At 43.1% G+C, this 11109-nt stretch overlaps 1 protein-coding gene across 1 annotated transcript in view; it reads right to left on the reverse strand.

Moving 5' to 3' along the window:
• Positions 1-7731, reverse strand: part of LOC119798199 (metabotropic glutamate receptor 8-like) — a gene marked incomplete at its 3' end in the record, with an annotated part of 104580 nt that extends 96849 nt beyond the window's left edge. Inside the window, exons 1-2 of the mRNA XM_038307550.1 lie at positions 7366-7731; positions 5568-6279 (exon numbers count right to left, since the gene is read on the reverse strand). Coding sequence (XP_038163478.1) covers positions 5568-6095 — 528 coding nt within the window. The remainder of the gene's footprint in view (positions 1-5567; positions 6280-7365) is intronic.
• Positions 7732-11109: the final 3378 nt, after the last annotated feature.

The following is an 11109-nucleotide window of genomic DNA, read 5'->3' on the forward strand; positions in this document are numbered from 1 at the left end:
TATCATGATATCCTGTCTCAGGGATGCCCATCACTGGGGGAGTGGAGGCTCCACCCAGAGGTAGTGGGGGTAATTTGGGAGAGGTACGAAGAGATGACACATTGCCCCCTTTGCTTCTTCCTGGCAGACAAAGCCAGTCCCCTAGGTCAGGACGCGCTGGCGTATGACTGGCCAAGAGTGCTGCTCTACGAAATCCCACCGCTTCCTCTGATAGGCCTAACGCTCTTGAGCTGATGCCCTTCCTCCTCAGGAGGGTTATCAGCTCCTTCTAGCTGCCCCCATGTGGCCAGGGAGAACCTGGTTTCCACTGCGGCACAGGCTCTGTTGAAGCTCTCCAGTGCCTCTTCCTCACACAAAGGACCTTTTGTCACAGCTGGGGGGTCAGATCCTGGATCCCAATCCAAGTCGCCTCCAACTCTGGATTTGGCTGCTACAGGACCCGGTTTTTCCCATAAGTGCAAGATTTTTAGTAGCTGGTGTCATGCAAGACATGAGGACCCTGTAAACTGTCCTGTTTCTGTTACTTTATCCTTCCTTCAACCCTGCTTTCTCAAGGTTTATTTTGCTGCCATCTCTTGCTGGCATTTGGTAGTGAATGAGGAAACTATAGGCCGTACCAAGGATGTTTCTTTGTTTCTGAGAGGTGCCCAACCTTTGCACCCTCTCATATCCCGGACGACAGCCAGAGTGCTTGGTCCCTCGGATTCATTTACCCCGTTTACACTACCCTTGAAAAACCAATCCATGCTGAGAACGGTCCGAGCTCGGATCAGTTAACCAGGCCAAGCTCGGTTCTGACGACCGTTTACACATCACGCTATCTCGGTTTCTCGACTCCTCACTTCCTAGTGACGATCTGCGGTATTACGGCCAGTATTGAAGGAGGAAGTCAAGCAGTTGGTGGTGGTAATGCACCAAAAGTTGTTTGCCAACCGCCATAAAACACAAGAAGAAGAAGACGAAAAGGAGGGAATCAAGCAAATCAAAATGGCAGCGCCCGTCACATTCAAAAAGTTATGCTCGATTATTATTGCTGTACTTCGGTGTTATCATTTAAAATGCCATTATTTAAAATGTTGCATGGAGAAGATTTCGATTGTTTTTTATAGTTGTTCTTCTTCTGTTTTGTGTTGGTTGGCAAGCAACTTCCGGAGGGGCATTACCGCCAACTACTGGAATGGAGTGTGAATCGGGATGTGCATTCAGACGGAGATGACGCGTTCTGCTCATGCGCTCTTGTTATCAGAGAACCGAGCCAGGGAAAAACTGAGCCGAGCCCACCTCTGGAACTGGTCTGCAGTTAGCTCGGTTCGGTTGTGTCTATCTCGGTTCAGTTCAATTTGCTTTCCATTTACACACGATAAGTTATCTAAGTTACTGAGCTCGGACCGGTCTTGGCATGGTTTTTCAAGGGTAGTGTAAATGGGGTAATTGTGTTGTCCCAGTGACGATGGTGTCTGCCTGGTAATGTTTGAAAGTTTTGTTCCTATATGCTATGTCTCAGGATATGGTGTTTAGAGTTTAGAGCCAAAATTAAGACTATTGCAGGTCCAGTGGTGTCTACTTCCTCAGCGCAGGAGGCTTATATAGCATATTTTCAAGTCAGGAGACTTAACCAAAGTATTCAACCATTCATTCTCGCATTGATGGTGGTGAGCCGCATTGTAGCCACAGCTGCCCTGGGGCTCACTGACAGAGGCCATGCTGCCATGCACTGGCGCACCCAGGCCATCTGTCCACCATCAGGAGGCAATGAAGGAGAAGTGTTTTGCCCAAAGACACAGCAACACTAAAAGCCAAAGCCAGGGCTAGAACCGACAACCCTCAGGTTGCAGGGCAAACTCATGCATCCAACGCCACTGTCACCCTCAAAGGTTTAACAAATCCCAAAGTGTGTTTATTATAATATCGAATGAGTTTAGCATTATATGATCCAGGTGTGAAGAGTTAGAGGACTGTATTTTTAAAGTAAAGCAAATTAAACACATCAATGTAGTGGGAAAGGTGGTGGAGAAGTCCTTTGAGCGTTTCCCGATTCCAAAAGCAATCAATAGGTAGCCAACTTCAGCTTCAGCTTTGTGCATCTATGTGGAAGGCAAGTGGTATCTCAGACTAGAGCAGGGAATATTAGCCCGAACCCGACGGGACCCGAGAGGTCCTGCCGGGTTCGGGCTGTACTTTTTATTATTTCATTCGGGCCGGGCCGGGCCGGGCTCGGGCTTTAATATGCGCGGCAAATAAATGATCATGTGATAACGTTCGATCTATACGCGATGAATGCAAAATGGATGTTACAGAAGTGAAACGGAGATTAGCCCTTAATGCGCACAATTGAAAAATGTCGGGCTGCAAACGGGTCGGGCTCTACGAAGCTGTCAATCATAACGGGCCGGGCCGGGCACGGGCCTGGTTCTTTAGCACTCGGGTCGGTTTCGGGCTGACTTTCAAGGCCCGTTTCATGCTCTATCTCAGACTAATGCCCTCCCATCTCTGCTGATGGATAGCAGAGGCAGTGACCAGAATAGACATGCTAATCACCAGCTTCTCCACAGCTAACAATTCCCCTTCCTTAAGACCGCCTTTCAGAGGCATAGACCAGTATCGAGTATTCCAGGCTAACAAAGATCCAAAAAAGGACTTCCCATTACTAAGGGGTGGACCCGTTCTTCTGGTTCAATTTGCATGTTTTATAAGCCAAAACCAAGTTTTTGGGCTACTATATGAAGCTTCAAACTCAACCCTATTTCTGACATTTTGAATTGAAAAAGCTTCCTGGATGGGAAGAGAAACATCTTCAGACTTTGAAACAAAGTCCAATGGATTGCTTTTTTATTTTTTATTTTTTTTGGGGGGGGGGGGGGGGGGGGGGGGGGATTATCCAAAGTTACAGATGTAGTTACCTAGATCTCAGCTCTAGCATCTCATTGGTCAGCACCAGCCAGTTGTGCCACCCGATCATTGGTCAGATAAGTATGTTTCATTGGAATGGCCTCCTTCCAACTGGACCAACAACCTGGTCTGTGATCTTAGAACAATCATTACTAAAGGATCTAAAATCATCCAAATGCCTCAAAAGTTGACATTTATGGTCAGCAAGGAGCTTTTGGAGCATAAAGCTGAAGTGAAACAAAGAAGCTGAAAGTTTCTAATGATTGTGAATATGCTTCCATGTCAGTGAGATGTGAAGAAATGGTCGGTTATTATACTAATAAAGGTCCTTTCTCCTGGTTTCTTCATGTTTTTCATCTTTTTGTTCCTCCTGGTTCAACATGATTCCAACCTACTGTCAGTGCTGAGCAGCGGTGGTGTCTCAGCGTTACTCTGCCCTCCCTTCAGACAGATGGTGTAGAAGCAAGCAGGATGGTTCCTTGTTTTCATGTCTGCCAGCTTCTCACCTCTTTGGCAGAGTGTGCATCACGCTGGTGTCTCACCCACACAGAGGTAGAAATAGAGCAGCATGAGAGGCTTTAGCAGCAGAGCGCCTCCCAGAGACGGTGCCAGGCCCAGATTGGCTTATTCTGTGTGAAATATGATGCAAATCCATGGAGAGAACATCACAGCTTCAGAGAAAGGATCTCACCTCTGAAGCTTTGGAAGGAGTTTCATTAACAGCACATCTCCATCTAATCAGGAAAAAAACTGAAGATTGCTGCTAAATAAAACTTCCTGACAGCAACACATTTGTCTTCACTCTCTTTTTAAATCTGCCTCTATTTTTTGCTATAAAAATAGAGAAAATATACAGTTGCATGCAATTCGTTCCATTGTCAAAACTGACTGTAGAATTTACATAAAAACTGTGAAATCACAAAATAAAACTATTGAAAACTGAAAAACAAACTTTTTGCTTATTTCAAGGCAAACCCTTGTAAAATTTTAAATCAAATTGTAAATCTCACAACAATAATATGAGATTAATCAAATGTATTTCTTTAAAAAAAATAAGGCAAGGGAAATTTATTTGTATAGAACAATTTAGTACAAAGACAATGCAAAGTGCTTTACATGATTAAAATATAGGAAAATAAAACAAAATCAGAGCAACTAGAAGGAAAAAAATAAATAAATAATAAAAAAGATGCAGAAACAAGAAAGAACATTAAAAGCAGTTGGACTAAAGAAAAAAGTTAGAACACACAGGTCCTTCAACCTGTTAATACGAAACTCAAAAACTGGAAAAATAATAGTTTTTGTCAGTTGATTTGAAAACACAAAATATAAGTGTCACTTTTTAAATACCATATTTTCCTGCTTCAAAGCTGCCACTTTGAACCTTACCGCTTATAAGAAGGGGCGGCTTTTCTGTGGATGTTTCCAAATTGCCAGAGGGGGGGAGTCTTAGACTTATAAAACTTTTATTGTCAATTTTGTACACACAGAGTGTATAAAAAATGAAATTTGGTTTAGCACAGCTTTTCAGAGAGTATATGCACCAATTCAGAGCAGTGCAAATATATATGGTGCAACACCACACAGTGACACACCTGGTCAGAACGCTCTCTATGGTGTTTCTGTAGTAAGTGGTGAAAATGGGGGGGGGGAGAACCTCTGATGTGGTCTGGGGTCCAGGAGAGGCTGAACACAGAAAGTTGTAGCCCACCTCTTGGATCCCTGGTGGACCTTTAAGCTCCACCTCCTGATACAGTTTCTTCAAACCCCTGACTATACTTTCCTGAAGCTCTAAAGTCTAAGGTCATCTTTCCATTCATACTGGAGTCATACGGGAGTCTGTGGACCTCCAGCTGTTCAGCTCAGTTCCTTTGCTCCCCCCAGTTGCTGACTTTTCCTAATGATCCTAACGACCATTTCTGACTGATGTCTTTTCGTTACTCTAATGTGACACCTTATTTTCTGAAAATGGAAAATTTGTTTTCCACCAGCCAAAAACATCAACATGAACAGAAAAACATGTCAGAATAATGAAGCGTAGAACTGATCCATCTTTAGTCGTAGTTAGGTAGAAAAGGGAAAGACGAGCACCTGGTTAAACACCATGCTGGTGGAATTGATACCACAGACTCTTTACAGTAGCTGTGAGGATCCAGTCCACTCTGATATTTTATAAAGCAGATACAAATACCAGTAAATGCACTTAGATTAATAAAAACAATATAGAAAATAAAAGGAAAAAAGAGAAAAGATGAGACTTCAACTTCACGCCTCATTCTAGGTACCGACAGAAGAAACTGATCCTCTGACCTAAGAGAATGAAGCGGTGCATAAATATGTAGATCAGAGATATATGGAGGAACCAGGCCTTTAGAGACTTAAAACAAAATAAAATAGTTTTTAAATGAATCCTAAAATTAACCGGCAGTCCGTGAAGTGAACTTGAAGTGAAACTAGAAAGATATAAAATGATCCTCTAAAACTTTGATTGCATGCATTTCCCTGCTGACATGAAATAATAGTGTTAAAGTAAATAAAGATGTTTAAATAGATCCAAAAGATGCATGCCGCCCCCCCAGCCAAAATTGCATGTGTTTCATCCAGGAAGCTGTGGTGATAAAGTGAGGAGTGACTAGTGAGCGTGTTTTACAGATGAAAGCAGAGCAGAGTGTTCCTACCTTAAACAATCTGAGGATGTTGGCTACCATGATGGACACCGAACTGGACGACGCCCCAATTATACCGACCACTTTATCTGGCTTAGCAAAGATGGCTGACTCTCCGTTGGCACAGCGCACATCTGAGCTGTCCCTCTCAATCAGCGCCTGGACGAAGGTCAGCGACTGCTCCAGGGCGTAGGTGTCACGAGAACAGGTGTCCAGGATGCGTGCTCCTAGCGTCACGTTGGGCAGCAAATCCTGGTCCTTGTTGATGAGGTCTATGGCAAACAGCATTGCCTCCAGGCGATGGATTCCCTTCTCCTTCTTCAGCTCACCACAGGGGGCGCCCCTCTCTCCTCGAGCATGGACAGGAAACAAGCCCCCCAGGATGATGTCCCCATCCAGGCGGATGGAGTGGCCGAACTCCGGCGCCTGCTGCTGGGGGTCTTCCAGGACAGATGTTGAGCCCAGCAGCCAGCAGCTATTCAACAGCTGCAGCAACAAGAAACGACATCCAGAAAAGTTTGGCTTCCAGCCCTTAGCCATCTTGGAGTGGGAGTTTTACTGAAACTCTGCCGCAGCTAACCGGGACCTCCTGCTGGGTAGCTAGGACAGGAGGAGCATGGAACCTGTGCAGAATACGTCCAGAACTTATGTCCTCTGCTTCTGACAGATAGCTTTGACCAACATAACTGGAGCAGAACCTGGAGCTTCACATTCTCCCAGAAACCTACAGTGAGACGGAACAAGGTAAGAATCATCAATAAGTGGCAGATGAGCAGGTCAGCAGCTCTCTGGCGCCAGCGCTCTTTTTCAACATTCAGAAACATCAGATCCAACATCCTGGGAGGAAACAAAACACTTCAAAATGTCTTCTAATGAGGGGAGACTAGGGATGGCCTCGTCTTCAAAACAAAAACATTAACATGGTAACATTAATAATAACTGTTCAAAAGCTGCTCTGATTATTAGTTTAAATCTTTAGCATTGTCCTGATGCTTCTGTTCAGGTTTAGTTTCTGCAGGAAAGACCTGTTGGCTCTTCATTCATCTTTGCTTTAACAGCCTGGCAGCTTCTCACCAGTTTGGAAGCTGAACAGCTCACAGCTCCTTTCAGTCTCTCAGCAACCAGCATAGCTTAATGTAGGTACAGTTTGGAGTCGTGTCAGCTTCTCAGAAAGGAATCTTAATCTAGCAGATTATAAATGCTGTAAGCAAGCAGCATGTGTTGGTGCCAACAGTTTGGACTCATCTACATACATGCAGCTAAATAAAAAACAAGAGCTGCAGCTGGAAATGATATAGATGCATATTCTATAGATACCAACGTAGATAGTCATCCTGCAAAGGTTTTATTCAGTGACATGAATCTCAGTAAAAAACATTTTTTCTCGTAATGTAACAGTATCCGTGTGTAAAAAAACCTCATGGGTGTGAATACTTTTCAAGAGTTTCTAGATAATGAGCCCTGAACGATTCTCCTTTATATTCCTCTCATTCTTCAAATCTGCTACTTAAGTGTTTCCCGGCGGGAAAACAGACAAACGGTGCTGAGAATAAAACCTGTATGTTGCAGAAAGGGGTCTGAGAACTAAACCTGCAGCCCTGATCCCAAAAACTAACTAAACCTCTGACCTCCTATTGGACGCTTTCTCCTCTTCCTCCTGCTGTGATCTTCATCCTACTCTTAGTGAAACTACATTCTCTCATTTCTCCCCTGCTGGATTCCTCCACATACAGGATTTTCTGTTTCTTGTTCTGCTCTCAGGGCTCAGATGAAACAGATGTTTCCAGGTGTGCTGAACCTGTTCCTCTACCTGTAAAACTCAGCAGGTGGTTCCAGATGTCCTCAGCCTCCTCTTCTCGGGTCTGAATGTAATTCTGCTGCAGTGATTCGGTCCAATTCCCAGTCCTTGAAAAGTCCGGTTCTGGATTCTCCTCACTGGCATCTCTGGGCTTCAGCCGGCTCCGGACGTCGGTGCGTCATCATCAGCCATAATGAATGAACCTCCCGCTGGGTCTCTAACAATGACAGCGGGGCGCGCTCTGCCAGTGATCGGCCTCTGAGCAGCAGGGAGGCCCCCAGGCTCCAGCCCGGTCCAGGCTGAGTGCAGAGAAGCGCTCCGGTGTCTGAGCGGAGTGAGCAACTGGGGCCCCTGGGCCGGGTGAGGAGATGGAGCGCGCGACAGCGGCGGGGCGCGTGCCATCAAGCCCGTGCGCTCAATGTGGAATCATCTGATGGAGGTTTGGCGCCATCTGTCGGAGGAATGGCCGCTCACTGACTGGGACAACATTAGTGTCAATTTGTAAACAAAACCACATTTCATTTCTACAGTTTTCAGCAGTGAAATGAACATTAATAAAATAAATGTAGAAGTTCAGAAATAAATACATAGATGCAGTAAAAACATTAGAGTTGCAGCTTGTTGTGAATATATGATTATAATAGTCACACTACCTCACTGTTGTTCCTCATGTAAAAGTCAATCCACCTGTATATAAGCCATCCGGGTTGTACATATGACGCCTCAAATCTCTGTGTTACTCCCTTGTATTTTTTTGTTTCCTATTTTTATTTTGTTTTTCATTGTGTGTGATACATGTACACTTGCACCTTAATCCTTATTTATCTTGATATACTGTGTATATATATATATATTGTTTATTCTTAATGCACCTTTTTCCTCCTTGTTTGCACCTTCTTTATTTACTATGCCAATATGTGACCAGTGGATTTCTCAGCTGTGAGATCAATAAAGCTCATCTAATTTAATCTAATCTTTTTGCTGAGAAAATCCTCCATTTATGGATCAGCGCCTCTAAGATCCACCTGATCTCTGTCAGCACCTGAAGCTGCACTGCTGCTCACCCTATACCTCACAAAACATTTCTAAACAGGCCTCTGAAACCCTTTCTGAGCATCAGCAGGGAAATTATTAAATATCTATTTACCGCAGTGTACAGAGAGGAGTATTTCTATTATTATTAACAGTACAAAATATACAACAAACAAATCTTCATATAAGAAATAACATCAAAACATTCAAACAAAAATCTTTACAGAAATGATAAAACTACCTGGAACACAAGCTTTTTCAACACCGGACACAAATAAACAACAAATAAACATTGATGCAAACTACATTTTTAAACACAGGGATTAAGTCAAATCTTGTCTTTTAAAATGTCCTGTTCCTAGGCAACCATATGTCCATCCTGGCATTGCTTTAATGAACATTTTATTCAAAGTCATTGGAATCACGACACCAAATAAAAAGAGCACTTTCCAATCTATTCATGTTTTTGGGAGCAGCAGGACACAAACACTGCAGACATTAAAAGGAGAATTCCAGGCATCAGTCATTCATACGGTTTATAATATGGTAGAAAATATTTCACTGCAAAAATGTTCGCTGTGAATTTATAGTGAATCATTGGATAAGGTTTGTGTGGCTTTCAGAGTAAGGATGACAGCAATATACTCTAAAACATGCTTGCAGCAATTTGCTGTCATTTCATGCATGATAATACAACAAATTGTTATAAAAGCACAAATATAAACTGGATTATTCACATGATATTCCAGTAGATTACAGGGTGGCGGTGGGGCTGTCTATGGGTGAAAGGCGGGGTACAACCTGAAGGGTCACCATCCACACATAACAGCATTCAAGTCAACTTGTCAACAAGTCGACTTAACTGAGCTGAGCCGCTCACATCTGGACAGCTCTAAAGTTGCCTTCCCCCCACTGGCCAGTGTGGGCTGCATGGCATGTAGAGCTGCTCTTCTCTGAGCTTATATGGGATTAGTAGAGCACACAATGGAGTTACTGTAACAATAAAAGCCAGATTAGAACCACCTGATTTAACCAAGATGGCAGCTATAAGTCATTTTCAGCTGCACCCTAACTTAATTTGATGACGCCATAGAACGAGGCATCGACTCGACTTGGAAGAAATCTTACACATAGGGCCAGATTTATCAAGATCCTCCATTTATGGATCAGCGCCTCTGAGACTCACCTGATCTCTGTCAGCTCCTGAAGCTCCACTGCTGCTAACCCTAAACCTCACAAAACATTTATAAACAGGCCTCTGCAAACACAAGGAGATGAATCCCTTTCTGAGCATCAGCAGAGGCAAACAGGGAAATTATTAAATATCTATTTACCGCAGTGTACAGAAAGGAGTATTTCTATTATTATTAATAGAATGATGTGCACCCCCAGGAATTTGGTGCTGCTGACCACCTCTACAGCTGAGCTGTTGATGAGCAGTGGAGCTGCTTGTGACATTTTGAGTAAAAGAGCAAAAATGTGGCGGCGATTCAGCTCCTCTCATTGATTTTCATAAACATAAATTTCCTGTTAATCATCTACAAATCAAAGATCGTTTATTTTTTCTAAATGGATTTTTCAATCAATAATTCCTTTTTTGAAGATATTTTAATGATATTTTATTGTTAATTAAACTGAATTCTCCTCATAGATTTTCTGGTTTTCCAATGTGTATTTTTATGTCCTCTCCCTCTCTTTGTCATATTTTACTTGTTTATTGCAGTAAAAAGGTGAAATCTGAGCTCCGGTGTTTTGGCTGAAGAAAACATTTGTTTTTAGGTATAATTATCAAAATAACTCAGATTTTAATATATATGTGAATTAAAAGAATTCCTTGTTGCAGCGACATCACACTATCAGGGATGGCGCTATCACTTCCCATGTCTCTGATAGAAACTAAACTTTATCAGAATCAGGTTTATTGCCATTGTTAGTGACGGAGTTCACAAACTAGGAATTATTATTTATGGTACAATCGTGCAACATGAAACATGTAATATGGAATAGGTAAATAAAGTTATAAAAATATCTAAAACACTGTGGGTATTAGGCATGCAATAAAATAGACTAATATATACACATAAGATTAAAATATGGATATAAAATATAAAAAGTAAAATAGCATCTTACAAGGAGTGCAAATAGAGCAGTGTAAATGACATGGGCAGGTTATAGAGTCTGACATATAGTTAGGTGTTCATGAGTCTTATGGCAGAGGGGAAGCTGTTTTTATGGCGGGAGGTAAGCCTGTAGTTAGCACAACTATTGATCTCACATTGGAGAAATGAACCTCTGCATTTAACCCATCCCCTTGGGGAGCAGTGGGCTGTATGGCACCTGGGGAGCAGTGTGGGGTTAAGGGTCTTGCTCAGGGCCCCAGAGTGGAGGCTGAGGGGATCGAACAGAGTACTTGCAACCTTCTTAGAGCACAGTGCACTGCTCTGACCACTAGGCCATCACCCCCCTCTGTTACAAGTGCTGTCCCAATTCTTAAGATTCAATACACTTGTGACCTCCCTCCTATGGTGAACTTCCTCTGTGTGCTGACTTCATAGTGTGACTGATTGGACTGGGCAGCAGTCAGTTAGGCAGCTCTACTCAGGGTGAAGTTCGCTGCAGCAGCTGTGAACCGAAGTGGCAGCAAACCCAGACTTAGTCCAGCCGGCAGCACTGCTGCTTTCAGTCGGTTCATCATCCACAGTAAATGAATCAGTCCACACTGTA

The sequence above is a fragment of the Cyprinodon tularosa genome, unplaced genomic scaffold, assembly GCF_016077235.1.
Source record: "Cyprinodon tularosa strain WSP-4 unplaced genomic scaffold, ASM1607723v1 ctg613, whole genome shotgun sequence".
Lineage (NCBI taxonomy): Eukaryota > Metazoa > Chordata > Actinopteri > Cyprinodontiformes > Cyprinodontidae > Cyprinodon > Cyprinodon tularosa.